The 20,670-nt window shown below is 42.0% G+C and overlaps 1 protein-coding gene across 1 annotated transcript in view; it reads right to left on the reverse strand.

The window, feature by feature from the left end:
• The window catches only part of STAC (SH3 and cysteine rich domain), a 134,635-nt gene that overhangs the window by 12,054 nt on the left and 101,911 nt on the right, over window positions 1-20,670 (reverse strand). The window contains exons 6-10 of the mRNA XM_074986068.1: window positions 18,485-18,566; window positions 12,987-13,051; window positions 9,540-9,628; window positions 2,120-2,171; window positions 1,885-2,022 (exon numbers count right to left, since the gene is read on the reverse strand). Of these exons, the coding sequence (XP_074842169.1) occupies window positions 1,885-2,022; window positions 2,120-2,171; window positions 9,540-9,628; window positions 12,987-13,051; window positions 18,485-18,566 (426 nt within the window). The remainder of the gene's footprint in view (window positions 1-1,884; window positions 2,023-2,119; window positions 2,172-9,539; window positions 9,629-12,986; window positions 13,052-18,484; window positions 18,567-20,670) is intronic.

Raw genomic sequence — 20,670 nt, forward strand, 5'->3', positions numbered from 1 at the left:
GGTGGGGGACGACTCCCTGAACCCCATAGTACCTGGGGGGAGGGTCCTGGGCTGCTCCCTACGGCAGCTAACCAGGTGGCAGCTCTGGCCTGGGGCCTCCTGCCTCTTGGCTGGTCAGCCCCACACTGAGCTGGCTTCCCTCCCTTTATACCCCTCCAGGCCTGACACTGGCTGCAGGTGAACTGGGGTGGAGCTGATTGGGCTAACGGGCCTTGTTTAACACCTGCCTTGCCAGGCCTCCCTCTCACACTCCTACAGAGAGGAAAATAATTATCTCTAACAGGATGCATTGAGAAAGACCTCAAGTTGATGCCTCTTTGTATGAGAGAGCCTAGTTTACATTTTCTCCCTTAGTTGTTTGTTTCCTTAGTTATGCTGCTGTGTTTATATCACAGTGTCAATGTTCTTTTAATGTAGAATTTGGGAGAGATACTGCTTTGATCGACACCATTGCAATCCCATCGAAGCCCTCCATTGAATTCAACCGGATCTGTGTGGCGTTGAGCAAAAGTAGTGATAAAATCAAATTTGAAATAATTACACATCAAAGAGATATCTCCCTGGTGAAAAGTTATGCCCATCATTTTGTATGCACAATTAAAAATATTATATAAATATAAATGTTAAAGGGGAAGCATTGATGAAAGACCTTCAAAGTGAATAGATGGTGAGAATTTAATCTGATATTCTGTGAAAAAAATACTATATAGGAGTATTTTAATTTTTTGTAAATCAGTGTGTAGGAATGTGGGGGAAAGGGAGGCACAAGGATTTATGGAATGAAAAGGCATTTAAATATAAATAAACAATATTTATAAATAAAAGATATTTAAGGATTCTGTTATCTTAACTCTGCTCCCTTTGAAATCAAGCCATTGGGAATTGACATTGGTGGAAGCAAAGTAAGGCCTAATGCAAAGCAATTCAGAACATTCCATGGTGTCGAATTTAGAAAATTGAATGGTGTGGAAGCCTCTAGTTGTTCGCATATTACCCCCTATATCTGTATTCCCACCACTGTTAACCTCAGCCACCCCTTCCCTGTTATTATCTGTTAAACACATTTGTTGAATTTTGTCTTAAATTAAGCCACAGTTGTGTTTAACTTTGTCCATTGTCAGTTTTCCCATCTGACATCACTAGAACAATTCAGTGTGTAAAATTAAGCATGTCCAGACACCTTTGCTGGAGTGAGGATTTAGGCCAGGGCCTCTTTGACATACAGTCTTCTTTCCAGTGTTTGTTAGAGCTGGTCAGAATTTTTTGATAAAACATTTTTTCAGTGGAAAATATTGACTTGCCAAAACTGAAACTGTTTGTGGAAAAGGGTTGTTTTTCATGAATTTCTTGATTTAAAAATGTCTAGAAACCATTGAAACATCTTATTTTTAAATTTTCAAAACAAAAAAAAGTTTCATTTTCTGCTTCATGATGACTTCATTTGGAAATTATATTAATTAATTATATTAAGTAAAGGTTTAAAAAGGCCAGTATAAATTAAATTTGTCAAAATTATTGAAGGGAAACATTTAGAGTAGCTTGATCTGAATTTTTTTCCAAAGATGTTCGTGAAAACTTTTGAGATTTTGAATTTTCAGCCCAAGTGGGCATATGAAGAAATTTTAAAATCATGGAAACTACCAGGGATGAGAAAACAGTTTTTCACACAACTCGAGTACATTCAAATGGGGCCATGAATCTGACTGGTTGCGAGGTATTACCACAACACAAATAATATTGACTGCAAAAAATGCCCTGTGCTGTGAAAGTGTCTGCTCGTGGTTTCTTTGAACACCCAGCTCTTCTAATAAAATCCAGCATAAGGGTACACAAGGAGTTCATAGCTGTATCCTTAATATACAATAAGTGGTGTACTTCACTTACTTGGTTCTCTTTCAGAGTAATCTGTCCTTGCTCCTTGCATCCAATAAATGTTCTGACGCACTTGAAAATCTTTTCATCTTGTTGTACTCTCTGAACAAAATTAGCAGGAAAAAATCCTATTCTGTCCTCAATTCTCCCCTGTGGAGCAAGCACATTGACGGAAGAATGACCTTCATATTCCTTATAAATACCTTTAATTTATTTTGTTAAAGGATGTAGTGTGTTTGGCTTGTACCTTCCACCAGTCTTCATTAGAATCCTCCAGCAGTGTGATCATATCACCTGGCCTATAATTAGAAAAGACAGAGGTAGGAAGTTTTGATTAAGACATGTCTTAATTGGAAGAGCACATCAGCATTCATAGTAAAATTGTACTAGAAGGGTAACCTAGTGTTGGTAATTATACCTGATTAATCACTCCCTGTGGATCCAAGAAGCAGTCAGATATGAGCACACAAGCAAAATCTCCAGCTTCTAGGCAGGATAGGGCCAAACTCAGCCCAGTGAGACCAACAGGGTTGGTCCATTGTAACCAATGCAAAATTTGTCCCATTGAATTCTCCCATGCATTTTGGTGCCAAGAGCTATCTGCTCTGCTGATAGGCCCACACGCTGTAACTTTTAAAATCTGCAGCTGAGTGGGGTCAGAATGAAGTCAATGGTGGTGTGTTGATAAATACCAGATTAGAATTTGGCCCTTGTTTTTTGCATTGGCTCACGTTCAAGGGGGAACATCCTGAGGGTGAGGGATTTTGTCTAATGTGAATAACCTCTGGCCAAGATACTTGATGCATGGAAAGGGTGAGTGCATGTAACATCATTCTAAGAATGGGCCAGTCTTCTCCTTTCTGTTTCTGGCCAGTGAGCCATGGACTGGTGAAGGTTGCATTAAGTGGAAGTTGAGGCGGGGGCATGTGGTCTTGATCCCCATTTTCCCTACTTCCTTTAACGTGATTTGCACCCCTAAGGCTAAAATGGTGGAGTTCCTGTGCTCCCAAAAGTGGAGGGACTACTATTGTGTCTGGCTAAGCACAGAATCATAGGGCTTGAAGGAACCTTGAGAGGTCATCTAGTCCAGTCTGCAGCACTCGTGGCAGGACTAAGGTTACATCTACACTATGAGATGAATTTGAATTTATTAAAATAGCTGTTGCAATGCTGGGTTTTATAAATTTAAATTTGAGTATCCTCATTTCCCCACATATTCCCCACAAAGTCAACTTATTGCTGCCACACTCAATCACCAAACATTAACTGTTGCAGCAGTGCATTATGGGAACCTATCCCACAGTTCCCTCATTCCCATAGCATACTGGGTATTTTTGCTGGTGCAGCCTGGGAAAAAACAGTCTGCAAGTGATTTTGGGTATTTGATGTCATCTTCCGACATTGCATTGCCCTCATTCCCCTCCTGCGGAAAGCAAACGACCATTTTTCCAGAAGAAGGAAAGGTAGGGCATCAACAAAGACTGACAAATTAACTGAAATCTCTTGGTTCTATAACTGAATTCCTTTTTATAACTGAAATATCAAAGATTTTACAAAAGACAGGAGGTGTCTGCAATGGGTTTTAACTGCAGCCCGGTGTCTGTGTCTTCTCATCTGGCCCTCCAGCCACTTTTTCCTATGTTAAGGGGCCAAAGCTTGGAGAAAGAGAATAGAAAAGGTTAGGAAAAAGATTTTTGGCTTCTCACTTCACTACAGAGTTGTTCAACACAGGGAATGGGGCTCGCCAAATTTCAACAAGCAATGTTGCTTGGGGAGGGGGCAGCCCCCATTGGCTGTTAGGCTGTTGGACTCCCTCATTCCATAGAGAGGGGGTTGGGTGCATCAGATGATGAAGGGCCAGTTGATGAGGCCCCTTCAATTGACCATGTGGGGGCCAGCCCACCTCATTGCTATGGGGAGGTGGAATCTGTGGCTGCAGAGCCAGTTGAATTGGTCTCCCCTGTGGCAGCAAGACCCTGAAAATCTTAGCTGTCAGGGGAGACTTTCCCCTGGTGGCAGCAATCTTCCCAAAAATATTTTTAGGTGGGGAGAGTATGGGGTCCATGGCTTGAGGGCCAGTTCAGATGGTCCCCTGGGTGGCAGCAAGCCCCCAAAAATCTTAGCTGCTCAGCTTGCAGAGGTAGAGACAGAACCATGAACTCTGTGTTGGGGCTATTTTTAATGGGTAGATGAGCTCACAGCACTGATAGCAAAGAAAGAAAGAAGTTTCTCAGCCTCTCATCCAAGCATAACTTCACAGCCACAGGCTTCCTGGTGCCAAATTCAAATTTGCGCGCTTCCTGTTATCTAATTCCTGTGCACCTGGAGAGCAGTGGAGATGGAAGAGGCCAGAGTGGAGCACTGTGGGGCATTGTGGGATACATATGGGAAACCTCTGGCGGCTAAGAAATTCAATTGAAAGACGTGGTGCTTCCACGCTGGCCTTCATTTGAACTTTTAAATTCAAACTTGACACTATACCCAGCTGCTTTCGACCATGTTATGATATCGATATTAGTGCTCCCTAAATCGAACACAATCCCCAATCCCCTCCCCTCATCTCCCCAGAAAGATCTTTGTAATAAGATGACTCTTGTGTGATATATTTTGCTTCCTGTTTAGCCTAAAGCTGCTTAGAAATGCGTATAACTTATTTGTAACTGGGATTATCATGTTACATGAAGGCTGAATAGCGTTGGGATGCGGACTCTTGTCAGCCAGGTCTTCCTGCTGTTATTGTTAAAGAAATGCAGCAGGAAAACTGTTTTTTTAAACAAATATAATTACCATAATCAGCAGGGATGTAATTGTACCCAGAAATATCTTTTTGATTCAAATGGGACATATTTACCTTTATAATGCATGGAGTCGTGCTGTAATTACTGATTATCATAAACCGGTTGACTAGTTCCAGCCTGGAGCTGGGAGAATAATTTGGAGAGAAATATTACTAACCTGCTCCAATAGGCCACATTTGAGTCTGCTGGGCTCATCCCTAATATTGCAGCTTTACTTCAGCAGATATCTGAAGATCCACTTAGACGCTGCATCAAGTTGCACACGAGCTGCCTCGCACACTGTGCTGTTGGGAGTGGGTTGTGCCCATTTCCCAATGTGAGCAGCCGGGCGTGAGCCTTTCCTCTGGTGTTTTGAGTCCACTGAAAATGGGCAATAGCTGAACCCTAAGTTCTCCAGCTTTCCCCACATCCTAGCTAGAATTCATTGGGTAAGTGCGTTGACAGCACACAACCGCAAGGCCTCCCACCTTCCTGGAACGTGTCAGGAATTGATCGGATAGTCCAGAGCTATCAGGTCCCAAGGGGCTCTGCTGATACGCCCACAAGCTGTAACTTTTCAGATCTGCCTCTGATTAGGGACAGAATGAAGTCAATGGCGCTGTGTTGATAAACACTCACTGAGAAATAGGCCCTGGTGTTTTGCAGGGGCTCATGTGTAAGGCAGTGTGGCACTGCACGATGCTGAGGGGAACACCCCGAAGGATTTTTGCCTCATGAATATTCTCTGGCCCAGTGATTTGATTCGTGGAAGGGGAGAATGCACATCACATCACACTGTAGACTGGGAAAGTCTTATGTAGACATTGCATCTGATGAAGTGGGTCTTTTCCAATGCAAGCTTATGCTCCAAAATATCTGTTAGTCTATAAGGTGCCACAGGACTACTTGTTGTTTTTGCAGATACAGACTAACATGGCTATCCCTCTGATACCGATATAGACTGACTTTTTTATGCCATGCCGTCTGAACCACAAATTGTTAGGAGCACCAGACCTGGATTTGATTCCTGGGTATGCCACTTACAAGTCAGACCATCTCTCATTGAAGTCAAGGGACTGAATCTTTAATTGTTCTGTTTCCAGTTTCCTCTGTATCAAATAGCTATAATAGTTCTTGGCAACATGTTTAAAGTGTTTTGGGTCAGCTTTTAAAAGGTATTTATGCATCTGAGGATGCACTTAGGTGCCTAGTAGAATTTTTAAAAGCACCAAGCTGCCTTACTCCCATTACTTTAAATGAAAATCAGTGTGAATCCAGGCTAAGTCAGTAGTGACCAAACAATATTGCTATCTAGTGGCTATTTGATGGTCTTAGTTGTGGTGGCTTTTGACCACACAACAGTACCCACCACCATGACAAGTGTCATTCATTGAAAACTTAGCTGGCATCTCAACAGAGAAGCAGTTCTTGTTTATCATCCTTCAGAACAGACTGCAGCTACGTCTACATGTGAAGCCTACATCGAAGTAGCTTATTTCGATGTAGCGACATCAAAATAGGCTATTTCGATGAATAATGTCTACACGTCCTCCAGGGCTGGCAACGTCGACGTTCAACATCGACGTTGCACAGCACCACATCGAAATAGGCGCTGCACGGGAACATCTACACGCCAAAGTAGCACACATCGAAATAAGGGTGCCAGGCACAGCTGCAGACAGGGTCACAGGGCGGACTCAACAGCAAGCTGCTCCCTTAAAGGGCCCCTCCCAGACACAGTTGCACTAAACAACACAAGATCCACAGAGCCGACAACTGGTTGCAGACCCTTGCATGCAGCATGGATCCCCAGCTGCCGCAGCAGCAGCCAAAAGCCCTGGGCTAAGGGCTGCTGCACACGGTGACTGTAGAGCCCCGCAGGGGCTGGAGAGAGAGAGTCTCTCAACCCCTCAGCTGATGGCCACCATGGTGGACCCCGGTATTTCAATGTTGCGGGACGCGGATCGTCTACATGTGCCCTACTTTGACGTTCAACTTCGAAGTAGGGCGCTATTCCCATCCCCTCATGGGGTTAGCGGCTTCGACGTCTCGCCGCCTAACATCGATGTTAACATCGAAATAGCACCCAACACGTGTAGCCGTGACGGGCGCTATTTCGAAGTTAGTGCCTCTACTTTGAAGTAGCGTGCACGTGTAGACACGGCTTGCAAGGCACATTTTTACACCTCTTTGTAAGGGTGTTGGAGGACTGTATCAGGGAACTGTAAGATCTAAGTATGTAGTTCAGCTGCTGGGTTATTGGACCTGGTTGGGGAAGATGGCTATACAATGTACCCCCCAAGATATGCTCACTCGATTTGCATGTATCTCGGGTTAATGTGATTTTGTGTGGCAGCGAGCTGGTGCCTGGCTCCTGGCTGCCAGGTGTCAGCACCCTGCCACTCAGAGGAGTGAGGAAACTGACCAGCTGCTGTGCTGGTCAGTTTCCCGGCTCCCGTCAGGGGTGGCAGCCGAGCGCCTGACTTGGCTGCCATCCCTGACAGGAGTGGCTATCGCCCCTGACAGGAGTGGTTTTCTGTCAGAGATAGCAGCCAAGATGCAGGTTGCTGCCCCTGACAGGAGCAGTTTCCCCACTCCTGTCAGGGGCAACATCCTGACTCTTGCCTGCTGCCACTGCTAGCAGTGGGGAAATTGACCAGCATTGCAGCTCTTGTCAGTTTCCCTTCTCCTGTGAGCAATGGGTAGCCTAGAGCCAGGATCTCAGCTGCCCCCACTCACAGGAGACAGGAAACTGATCAGCGCTGCTCCAGTTTCCTGGTCCCCAGGAGTGGTGGGTGGAGAGCTGGGAACCAGGCAGCACCCTGGCTCCTGGTTCCTGCAAGAGCACGTGCAAAATCTGAGTTATGCGAGCTTCCCCAGGTACACAATCTTCGCATAATTTGTATGTTGACTGAATTACTTGTCAAGATGGTGCTCCTTTTTAATCAAATGAGTGAGTGCATAAACTAAAATAAGGCAGTAATGCAACATTAGAGTCCAACATTCAGAGCATTTAGAAACAGGGGCGCTGGATTTCTACCAAATGTCATCCTGCATGTGGCTACTTTCCATCCAATTATCACACCTGAAACAAAGCACTTGTGGAAAAATGCCAGCCATGCAAGATGATAGCTGTGTTGAGCAAGGAGAGGGAACGGCTGAAAACTGGGAAATAGAGAGATGCTGAATAACAGGACTTTTCTTGATCAACTTTTTCAGTATATTTTAATTATTCTTATCAGCATCCTACTGTTTTCCACTGTGGGTAAATCATGAAGAGGGCTGAAGTAGTTTGCGAACTCTGCCCAAAGCAGACAGCACTCATGTAGACTATTCAAGTCTCCACAACAACTACTCACTGTGGAGCTGAGGCAACCCCACTGTAGTCAATGGAAAGTTTCTCTTTGACGTCATTCGGGCTTTGGACCAGGTGCTGAGAGGCTGAACAAGGCAGCACGAGTGCTAAGCAAAAGATATTTAAGCCAGGAGATTTTTGTAATTCAAAGCAATCTTCTCTGTATTGTACCTTAAAATACATGAGCACTCTTTAGCCATCTTTAAATCCTCATTATTCCTCTTTTCTGGGATATAATCTTGGGATCTGGGTGGTGGGGGAGGAAGGAAGCAATCAGTTAAATAACACTGGTTAAGCTTCCGACATTGTCACCGCAGCTGGTCAGAAAATGAAATTCTTTTTCTTGTGGCTATTTTTTTTTCGTCCAAACCCCACAATATTTTTTCAGGGTTCTTTTTGGTTGCTGAAAATTGATTTTGTTTTGGTTAAAACAAAAACAGCATTTCTCAAACACAACAAGAAGTCCTGTGGCACCTTATAGACTAACAGGTATTTTGGAGCATAAGCTTTCACGGGCAAAGACCCGCTTCATCAGAGACCCTGTTTCTCAGTTTCTGCAAAAACGTTTAGCCAAAAATCCAGTCTTCTGTCAAAAAAATAAAAATTGACAGAAACATGTTAATCATCCCAAATAAAGATTTTGTCATATATAAGCCTTCCCCTCTTTGAAAGTCATCGAATGGGTCTTATCACATAGTTTCCAAAAGCACCTAAGTCACTGGGCTTTGACTCCCAAGTGACTTGAAATATTTACCTGTTATAGACTTTGCAAAAAAATCTTTTCCCGACTTCATAATTTTCATGTGTGGAAAAAGGGAAGAGGTTCATAATTAAAAAGCCACGAACAGGCCTGCCGGTGGGGTGGAGGAGGGAGGCAAAGGGAACAACTGTGCTGGGGCCTGGTGAGTCAAAGGGGCCCAGGGCTCCCACCACCACTACTCCTACTGAACCAGCAGTGGTGCCTGGAACCCTGGGTCCTTTAAATGGCCCCTGCAGCGCTGCATGGTGCACTCTGGTTCAGTGCTAAGGGCTGAGTGCGGGAGCAGCTTCTGAGGCATACTCCAGATGGTGCTGAGCGCAGGCTGCCTCATCCTGCCTCTTCTATCCAAGGCTCCACTCTTTCTGAAAGTTCAGAGCTGCTCCCTCACCTGCCACCCTGCAACCCCATTACCTTGACCAGGGATGTGGTGAGATGGTAGCTCCCTTGACTGTGAGATTAATCTCTATCTATCTATCTTAAAGTGTGTCTGCCTGTCAGTCTGTCTATCCAAGCCCCTGTCCTACACAATCTTTTAAATACAGCACGCACAGTTTCCTTTTCATTTAAAAAACAAAACAACACAAAACAAAACAAAACACAACAAACATTACTACAGATAAGAACTTGGACACCGGGCACATCTGCTAGTATTAATAATATTATGCAAATATGCACAGCAAAAAATGAAGAATTTTAAGTACAATAAATAATTTAAGTCTTCACTATTCTCTGTTTTAAAGGGTCAAATGAAAAAGTAAATATGCCAGTACTTTACCTCATCTCCAAGTCTTCATTCTCTTGTGGTACAAATTTGTACAAGGCAACGTAGGTGTTCATTTGTAATGTGTCTTTATAAGGAGGTCCCTTTAAGGGGGGAAAAAAACTCAGATAAGATAAATTGCAAGCTTCTGGCTGTCAGGAGAGTCATGCCTTGTGCAGAGAAGGGCCCAAGATGAAATATTAGACTCCACATCTGAACTTGATTACAATTTTGGGCCTTTCAATCCAGGATTTCGGTTCATTTCATTACAGACATAGGGAGAAGATGCATAGCTGGCTCTAAGTCAAATAAACCTTTACATTTCAGGAGTGTATTAGGGGATAAATATGACTTCGGAAGTTTGTTGTAATTAGACTCCCTAGAACCATGAGTCCAAGTTGGGGCAGTAACCACATCTTTTCATCCTCCACAGGCAGATAAAGAAAGGTTGTGCAGTTTGCTATTTGCGCATATTACGGGTGAGATGTTAAAAGAAATAAACCATGCTCCCCTGTACGGTGAGGGCTGCATGCTGGTGCCTGTGTATGTAGGGGTGAGTCCTTGGTCTGTTGCTATGATTTCATATATTAAGTCAGGAAGTCCAGCCCACTGTTCCAAGCCAGGACTAAGTAAACCTAGACCCATCCCAGACAAGTGTTCGCAATGTGTTCTCAGAAACCTCCCATAATGGTGGTTCTACAACCCCATTACCTCTTGGAAGATCAGGAAACTGTAGCAAATCGTTAACCAAAAGCTCCCAGGCTGCAGATTATACCCATTTCCCCTGTCTTCCCTTCAACAGACATGGAGAACAATTGATCAGACTCTTTATAACAGCCCTTCACATATTTGAAGACAACTAGCAGAGCCCGCATCGGTTTTCTTTTCTCTTGACCAAACATCCCAAACTTTTTAAGCTTTCTTCACTGGTCAAGCTTTTTGTGCTTGTTTGTTACTAAGAATCTGAACTGTCTCCAATCTGGCCACATTGGTTTTAAAGAGCTGAGCCCAGAACTAGACACAGTACTCAATTCTGGCTCCTTAATTCCTGAAGAAAGCAGGAAAATTACCTCCTGCATCTTCTATGCAAAGCTTCTGTAAATATACCCTGAAAATAATAACCTGTTTCACAACCACATAATATAGTTGACTCATTTTCAAGTTGTGATGCACTATCACCCTGAGACTGTGAATTTGGTTTGTCCTTCCTAAATGAAATACTTTGCATTTAAATTTATTGAATTTTATCTTGTTGAATTTGGACAAATTCTACCATTTATTATGGTCCATTTGAATTTTAACCCTGCTTTCCTAAGTGCTACAGATTTTATAAGCAAATTAATCACTGCCTTACCCAAGTTTTAATCAAAGTATCCAATATTGCCAGACCCAGGACTCAACCCTGTGGGACCCCACTAAATACACCCTGCCAATATAACAGTGAACTATGGAGAATAACAATTTGAGTGTCATTTTTTAACCAGTTGAGCACCCACTCTATCATAAATTCATCTAGACTTCATTTCTCTAGTTTTCTTATGAGAATTTCATCTCAGATTATGTTAACAGCATCACTAAAATCAAGATACATCATATCTTTTGCTTCCCTTCTATCCATTATGTCATTCACCCTGTCAAAAAAGGAAGCAACTTTGGTTTGGCATTATTTGATCTTGAAAGATCCATCCTGGTTACTTGTTATAAACCTATTATCTGACATGCGCTTACAAATTGTTTGTTCAATAATTTGTTTCTGTGTCTCTTTGGGTATTGAAGTTAGACTGATTATAATTCCTGGATCTATAATTTCTGAAGCCCTATTTGTTCACCTTTTTAAAAATAGGTACTATGTTTGCCATTAGTCAGTCCTCTAGGATGTAACTTGTTTTCCACGAGTTCTTGAATATAACTGGGAATGGTTCGGAGGTCGCTTCATCTAGTTACTTAAATACTAGAATGAATTTAATCAGACCTTGCTGACTTGAATACATCTAACTTATTTAAATGTTCTTCTCTATTTTGGCTTACAGTTTTCCTGTTTCTTTTTAATTTTAATTTTTTTAAGTATCTGGTCACCTTTAGCCTTTTCAGTGAAGACTGAAGAAAAATATGCTTTAAACACCACAGGTTTCTTAAAATCATCAGTAATGTAAGTGTAGTACCCGTGCTTTTCTTTGCCTTTCTCTTGATCCTAATGTGTTTAGATAACTTCCGTGCCCTTATATATTTCTTGTTAGGTGTAACTCATGTTGTGCCTGAGTCACTCGGATTTTGTCCCTACCTTTGTGTGCTGTTCTTTTGTACTCCTTAGCAATTTGTCCATGTTTTTGTAGCATTCTCTTTTAATTTTTAAGTAATTGAAGAGCTCTTGATGAAATCTTATTGGCCTCTTGCTATTCTTCATATCTCTTCTTTGCATCAGAATACTTTACAGTTGTGCCTTTAATGTTGTATCTTTGAGAATCTAGTGGCTTTCCTGAGCAACTTTTTCCTTTAGGTAAGGTGCTATGGGAAGAAAATCTATAAATCCTCTGAGTTTCTTAGCATTTGCTTTTTTTTTTTTTTTAAAGCTCATTGCATTTATTCTGCTGCTCCCATTCCATCCTTTTCTTAGAATTATAAAATTTATAATTTTGTGGTCACTTTTACTGAAATTGCCTTCCAACTTTGGATTCATTTTCAATTCCTCTCTGTTGGTCAGAATCAAATATAAAAAGACTGTCCTCCTGGCTCCTTCCTCCAGTTTTTGAAACAAAAGGTTGTCCCCAGTACATTCCAAGCACTTATTGGAAATATTGTGTTTCCCATATTACTTTTCTAACAGATGTCCGGGTAAAGTCCCCCTGTTATTATCCGGTCTTGTGTTTTGGGTATTTTTATAATTTCCAGCTCTTTGTTCTGATCTGCTGGTCTATAACAAACCCATCATAATATGACCTCTATTTTTTTACCCCTTTGATCTTTTCTCAGAGACTTCAAATTGGTATGTCTCTCACTTTCTCCTGGACTTTAGAACAAGTGTATTTATTCTTGAGGTTCAATGCAACGATAGTTTCCTTTCTTTCTTGCCTGTCCTTTTGAAAGTCATAATTTAGCTTACAGACTAATACTTCAAGTTCTTTTTATTTAGTCCTCATATTTTTTCCATTTGCATACAGGCACATGTTGTAATTTTCCATGTGTCCTGTCCCCTCACCATCTAGCCTTCATCTACAGTCATCCTTTTATATGACAGGTATAAATTACAAAGAGCTTGCTTGTGCTGATTATGTACAGTGCTGAATCAGGGTGGTACATAACCATGAAAGTCAGCTTCATTGTAATCACATTCACACTGCTCTGGCTTACCTGTCATAATGTTTGTGTTAACCATGCCAATTTGCAATACTTAAACAAGTGCAATTCTGTAAAATTAAGCCAATTAACATTTTTACTATACTTTCACTAAATCTTTGCCCATACCATGGAGTTTATTCTCTTTGATTCGTCTCTAAAGTCTTCTGTTCCATTTACTGAGTAGGTAAACACTGAAATAAAAGAAAACACATGACATTTTAGGGACAGCTGAAGGCTATTCATCTCATGAGACTCACCTTCTCTTTCTCTCTTTCCCTCCAGTCGTCCGTTTCTAATTGTTCACTACCTCTTTTAATAATGTCTTCCTTTTATTGATTGCTTATGTATATTGTAGTAGCACTCATAGGCTGTGTCTAAACTAGCAAGTTCTTTCGAAAGATTATTTGAAAGAAGGGGGCTCTTTTGAAAGATCCTGCGGAGCATCTATGCACAAAAAGTGTTCTTTCGAAAGTCAATCAGAAGAATGTGGCACTTTGTTTGAAAGTGCACTTCCACTCCTGTTTCAGGAAGAGCGCCTTCTTTCAAAAGAAGATGTGTGTAGCTGCTCCGCAGGCCCTTTTTTCAAAAGAGCAGTCCTCATGGGACCTGATTTTCTGATCCCTGGCTTGTTTTTTCAAAAAAAACAAACAAAAAAAAACCCAGAGCCTGTGTGGGAGCTCTCTTTCGAAAGAACAGCTCAGTCTTTTGATCTGCTTTTTTGTGTATGGAGGCACTCTTTCGAAAGGTCTTTCAGAAGAGAACTTCTGGAAGGACTTCTTTCGAAGAGCTCTGAAGTGTAGACCATAGACCCCAGAGAAATCAGGGGTCCCTTTTTGCCAGGTATTGTACAGACAAGTAGTATAAGACAGTCCCTGTTTGGAAAATTTACAATCAAAATGTATAAACTAACAGGCAGGAAGGGCAAAGGTAAAATGCCCAAGGTCATGCAGAAGGTTGGTGGCAGAGCTGGGAAGAGAGACCAGGTCTCTTGAATCTTGGGTCAACGAGATTTTGGCAGGCTTATTCACACTAACACCTTGTTTTGTGGGTAACTTCGCTGAAATCAGTGGTTCTGTTCAAGAAGTCAAGTCTCATTCAGAGTTAATAAGGATATCAGAATTTAGCTTAATCTACTGCAATTGTTTTATTAGCTGATTTGTACACCATTGCTTCAGATGCTTTCCACTGACTAGGTTCCTTCTTCATTCTCTAAGAACAGTTTCCTAATTTTTAGGGACTGGGGTCTCTGACTTTTGGGCAAAGCACATCCATAGCATTTCATAGATGGAATCCAGCAGCTGTTCAGGGCTAAAGTGATTTCAGAAAAGCATAGGCTCAGTGTGGTATTTCTTATTTTTTCTAGCAATAAATGCAAACTAAGTCAGAAGTCTCCAAAAGCAGCCCTAGCCCATCAATTAGTGGTTGCTCTGTGTCCTGTTGTCACCCTTCTCTTCTCTTGTGATTTGGTGGTGTTTCATAGTGTAAAATGGAACCCAGATGAGAGTATTCATACTTGAGGGAAAGGTTCTACAATAGGGTTGTCAGGAATCTGGTTTTCAGCTAGAATGACTGGTTGAAAGGGGATTCTAGTGACTCTAGTCAGCATCACACACACATCTCCTAGAGCCAGGAGGGACCTCAGGAGGTCATCAAGTCCAGCCCTCTGCACCATCCCTGACATCTGTTTTGCCCCAATCCCTAAATAGCCTCCTCAAGGACTGAGCTTACAACTCTGGATATAGCAAGTCAGTGCTCAAACCACTGAGCTATCCCTCCCCCTACTCCACTGGCAGGCTCACTTGCTCTCCCTCTTAAATTCCCCTGTCTGCTTCACTCCCCTGGTTGCCCTTGCCTCTGGCTTTTAAAGCCTACTGGCCTGGGTTAGGCCCTCCCCCCCTGTGAGTCACACAGGGGAAGGCCAATCAAGGGAACAAAGGGCAGGCAGGCAGTCCCAACTGCCACAGAAACTGCAACTGAAACTGACCCACCTGAAATCAAAATGGCAGTTCAAATTCAAACAGTTAAGCACACTCACTCACCCCAAAAGCCAGTGCTCTCACCTGGTAGCTTCTGCTGCAGCAGGACCACTTGCTCTACCTCTTAAACTCTCCTGTCTTCAGCTCCCTGTCCACCAACCAGGCCATTGAAAGTTCAGTTGGTGGCACAGGAGGGCTTGGGGCTAAGACAAGTTCCCTACCTGCCCTGGCTCTGTGTGGCTCCTGGGAGCAGCTGCCACATTCAGGAGAAGAGCTTTGTGTGGGCAAATCTACACTTGGGGGAAAAAATCAACCTAAAGCTACACTACTCCAGCTATGAGAATAGTGTAGCTGGAGTCAATGTACCTTAATTCAATGTTCTCTGCCATCCCCATGGTGGGAGGTTGATGGGAGAAACTGTCCCATCAACTTGCCTTGCTCCACATGACTGCTATCTTCTTGCAAAGATCTCCTTTACTCCTTGTGATCTTCTGGGGTTCAATTTAGAGCATCTGGTAAGGACGCACTAAATTAAATGCTGAGAGCACCCTCCTCAACTTTGATACTCATTGCAGTGCTGCAAGGAGTACTGGAGTTGAGGAGGATGCCCTCAGAATTTGATTTAGTGCATCTTCACCAGACATAATGAATCAAACCCCAGAAGATCAATCTTTGCAGTGTCACACAAACTCACTGATGGCACTAGGACTGCACAGATGTCTTTTACAGAATAATTTGACCCAAAGAAATTTTAATACTGGTAACAATACATGCAAAGTGATGATCTCAATTGACTGATGGAGATCAGGGTAAGTTTACTGAGTTGGCAGTTGGAAAATCCATCTTTTATTTTGTAAGCGAAGCACATTTCATACTGTGTGTACTTGGGCACTGTAGAAGATAAACTTTCGCTGGAAATTATTGCAATGAATATATAGAAATGAATAAATCAGCCCATGTTTCATGGGCATCCTAGACTTCTTCATACTGTGCCCCTCTTGCTGTTTCCCTATTGAATAAACATACACAAATCTGCATTTTTCCAAAACATTCCTTGAGAAACTCACATGTCTCTGGGAAAAATAAAACACAGTGAGCCTGATTCATGGCTGTGTTATTCTAGATTTACGGAGTAGTACTTCTGGCATTATTTCAGTGTAAAGCTGGAGAAATACAATGGTGAATAATGCCCCCCGAAAGAATATTTTTAAATGAGTTCATTACATTTATAATCTCTGTTTAGCTCAAGCTCTCTGTATATTACTGGGGGACATGTAACAGTGAAGGTCATAGCAACTATGGGGTCCTTCTCTACACAAACCAGAAATTCATCTAATTGCTCTTGTAGCCACAGGAAAACCATGTGGGAATTCTGAAAGCATGAAAAGGTGTCTTAGCATTTCCATGAGTAGTTCAAACAACACAGGCAGTTTATAAAATCTACCAAGAGGAAATATTTGGAGCAATTGCTGCATAATTTATAGACCAGTTCTCTGAAGGATGGATTGTAAAGGGAAAGTCAATGCCAATCAAAGGAATCATTAATGTGTGGAGGAAGTTATTTGGAGGTTTGGCACATGCTGAGTTCTTTAAACCGATCACTTTGAGCAAGTTCCTTGATGTGGCTAAGTCATGCAAGACCCATAGAAAAGATTTTGTGGGCCAAAAATAAAGGAGGTAAGCGATGAATTGAAAAAAAAAAAACAATCTGAAAACCTCCAGGGGAACATAAAACTTGGATAGACTGGGTTCTTTACCATTGACGAGGTTGAGCTACAGTGCCAGGTGCTCAAGTAAGGTGGAAAATCCCACCAAGCTATCTGGAGGAGGTAGGTGCCACAAAAGAGTGGGTCCTGAGCGGGAAGAAAAGGACTGAAGCCAGAGATGTGAAATGAAATGGTGAGAATGAGAACAGGACGGCATCTGGGAAGTAGGTAAAATGGGGGCAAGGTGGAAAACATCTAGGTTACATCTACACTACAGTGATCTGTCGACAAAAGCTTCTCTCGGCAGATATCTGTCGACAAAACTTTTGTCAACACATTGACGCCACACACAAAAAACGGATCACTCTGTCGATCCACTCTGTCGACAGAGAACAGCCAGACCGCCCAGCTGCTCTCAACAGAACAGCCAACCAGAAGCACAGCAGACAGGGCTGCCTGGTGATCTGCAAGCCTAGTTTGTCGACCGAGTCCCTCCCCCGGAGCGACCTCATGACATTTTTGTCAAACAGATTCTACCAAGAAACAGATTCTACCGAGAAAGGTGTTCTGCCTTATGGGGGAGAGGCAGAAGGCTGTCAACAAAAATGCCATATTCTGTTAATTTACGGTCAACTGAATGCATTTTTAGTGTGGATGCTCTGCGACTTTTCTCGATAAAACCAGGGTTTTGTCGACAAAACTCTCTAGTGTAGATGTGGCTGACTCCTGAACACTATAAAAATTACCTGACATATGCTAATACCAGCGAGGGATCTTCACTGTGGAGGAGGTGGATTTGGGGTTCAAAGAAGGCAGATCAATTCACGATGGTTTGGGTTTACCTGGGATCTAGAAAATCTTCCGCTGCCTGCAGCTTGGGAATACTTACTATTCTTGGTGGCATTGGTGAGCCTCCATCCAATCAGCTCCTGGCCTAGAGGTTTATTGGGTGCCCCAACATTTTTTCCTACACAACCCTTCTATGGCCAGGCCTGAACTGGTGTTCAGTGGACACTGGAGTGTCACTGGTGGCTAAGACTCCATCACTGCACTCAGAGAAGTCTTCATCACTGGCTGCCTGCAACGGAGTTACCTACTAACAATTAAAATTGTACGGGGACATTACATTCAGATTCCAAGAGGACAAAGAATTTGAACTGTTGATTTTATTCATGATTTGTATTACAGCAGCAACCAAAGGCCACAACTGAGATCAAGACACATTGTGCTGGGCATGATATAAACACCTATAATAGTCTCTGTCCTAACGAGCTTATAGTGTAAATAAACAAGACAGAGAAAAGGGTGGGAGGAAAGAATCTATCATCATTCCAGTTTTACAGATAAGGAATTGAGGCACATAGACATTAAATACCCAGCTTCTGGTTTCACAGACAGAAAGGAATTCTGTGGCAGAGGCAGGGACTGAACCCCGATGTGCTGAGTGTTTGTTCATTGTCATGTATCAGAGAGGTAGCTGTGTAAGTATGTAGCTTTGAGTGCAACAAAAAGTCTTGTGGAACCTTATAGACTAACAGATATTTTGGAGCATAAGCATTCGTGGGCAAAGACCCACTTGTTGCATCTGACAATTTGCCCACGAAAGCTTATGCTCCAAAATATCTGTTAGTCTACAAGGTGCCACAGGACTTTTTGTTGTCCATTGTCATATAATTCTGGTCATAGTGGTTATGGAAAAATCAGTCTCCATAATTAGGTGCCAAGTAAATATGTAACACTGGCAAAGATACTCACCAGACGTGTTCCCAATCTCTTCACCAGAACACTCACACAGCTCCATTAACTAATAAACCCCACACTGGAACAAATTCGTACCGTATGGATTCCACTTATATAGGGGAATGTAATGGAATAATTATACCACTCACTTAGAAAAAAATATATTTGCGCATCTAAAAATACTAGATGGTTCCGAACTCACCGCTATTGCTGCGTTTCCTGTTTATGTCAAACATGGTTCCGGAACCATCCGTTTCCTCAGGAACTTCTGCCAGGTCTGAAGTCTATGAGAAAAGAGAGGGTGAGTGGGACTGGATAAGGAAGAAAACGGTTAACAATGTGAAATAAAGTCATCCAAGAGCTCTAACTGAAAGCAGCAGCATGGAGTTGTGAGAGTCAACATGCAGAAATTTGCTGATAACACGATATTCAATGGGCCGCTTCAAATTCTTAAAAGGCAGAAGCAGGAAATCCAAATTAATGCCATGTCTAGGAAACAACTTGCTTCTAGACAGCAGATGAAGTTGATGTTCGGGAGTTAAACATTGTTGCATTTGTACCAGGTACCTGTATTTTTTGGTACTTGTGAACATTTGCAGTTATATTTCATAAAACTATAACAATTCATTGACTATTTGTTAAAACATATATAGTTCAAGTACTGATACTTTATGAACACTTAAAAACAGTGAGAAGTCCTATGGCACCTTATAGACTAACAGATTTATTGGAGTATAAGCTTCTGATGAAGTGGGTCTTTGCCCAAGAAAGCTTATGCTCCAGTAAATCTGTTAGTCTATAAGGTGCCACAGGACTTCTCATTGTTTTTGTGGATATAGACTAACATGGCTACTCCTCGGATATTTATAAACACTTAGAAGCATATCTTTAATATGAAATGTGACTTTAATTTCTTCAATTTGCTGTGAAAGAAAGCTTGGGAGTATGAAAGACCTACTGAAATTAATCCCATAAGCTCTGAACTAATTACTAATTAGTTCTTTAGTAGCCCCTTCTCTGGTATAATTAAAAACCTGAAAGCTAAATACCTTTGTTACAGTTATTTTATATATTAGTTTTACGGCAGTAGTTCCTCAAAGCTCCAGTCACAATTAGTGCCCCCACGGTACTAGGTGTTCTACAAACACAGAGGACATCATTCCAGGTACTAGGTGTTCTACAAACACAGAGGACATCATTCCAGGTACTAGGTGTTCTACAAACACAGAGGACATCGTTCCAGGTTTCAGAAGTAAGGACCAGAGTCTGATACCTTTGCTTATGTTGCAAAGCACCTTTCCGTATGACTAGTTACAGAGTTATGTTGGCATAAAGAGTTACTCACGGTAAGGTTATCAGAATCTGATATGAAGCTATGAAGCTTCACATTCTGAATTCAACATTTTAATTTATTTTTAAAACACTCCTATAAACTCAGGAACCTACTGCATTTTCTAATTTGAAAACTGATTTCCTTGTGCATAGCTCTCATGTTTGTTTATTTCTTGTTAAAAATCTTTGTAAGATGCTTTTTCGTCCTACCATTTAATTTCTTCATGATACTGTGTAATTATACTGTACATACAAGTAAACCCGTCACTTTGCAGGCCTACGCTTTCATCAGAAGAAGAAAAGACAAAACAAAAGTGTACTCCCACTATGTTTAGGGGTCGCCATCAATGATAAGGCTTTCTTTCACAATTTGCTAAACACTGTTTTCTGTCACGTGTTTACAGCAAAGCTGCTTTTCTCATGTACTAAGAGAATTTAAGACCAGAAGGCACATTGGTGATCATCTAGTGTCTGACCTCCTGCACGTTGTAGCCCCAAAATCTCACTTGTCCCCACACCCTGGAGCAGACCTGAAAACTCTGGCTAAGTTACTGAAGATCTCGAATCATTTTTAAATCAAATCATGAATTAAAGACATCAGGTTACCGAGAATCCCCACCAATTACTATGCATCAGTTGGAAGCAATAGAGTAGAAGAAAGACCTGGGTGTATTGGTTTATCATAAGATGACTGTAAGCCACCAAGGTGATGCAGCCATGAAAAAAAAAAAAAAAAAGTGGCCTGTGCTACCTGCTGAAGAGGAAGGCAAAAAGGCCACTAAGTCTTTGCCAATCTGACCTGGAGAAAAATTCTTTCCTGATCCCAAATATGGCTATGAGTTAGACCCTGAGCTTGTGGGGAAAAGTCACCGGCCAAACACCTGGCAAAGAATTCTCTGTAATAACTCAGAGCCCTCCCCATTTAGTGTTCCTTCCCTGTAAATCTTTCATAAATTTATCAAATTCAGTTTTGAATGCTATTAGGGTTGTTGTTGTTGTTGTTGTTGTTTTGGCTCCTTCTACTCCCCTATGGTGACTCTTCCAGAACTTCATTCC

Source organism: Carettochelys insculpta, chromosome 2 (genome assembly GCF_033958435.1).
Source record: "Carettochelys insculpta isolate YL-2023 chromosome 2, ASM3395843v1, whole genome shotgun sequence".
NCBI classification, from domain to species: domain Eukaryota; kingdom Metazoa; phylum Chordata; order Testudines; family Carettochelyidae; genus Carettochelys; species Carettochelys insculpta.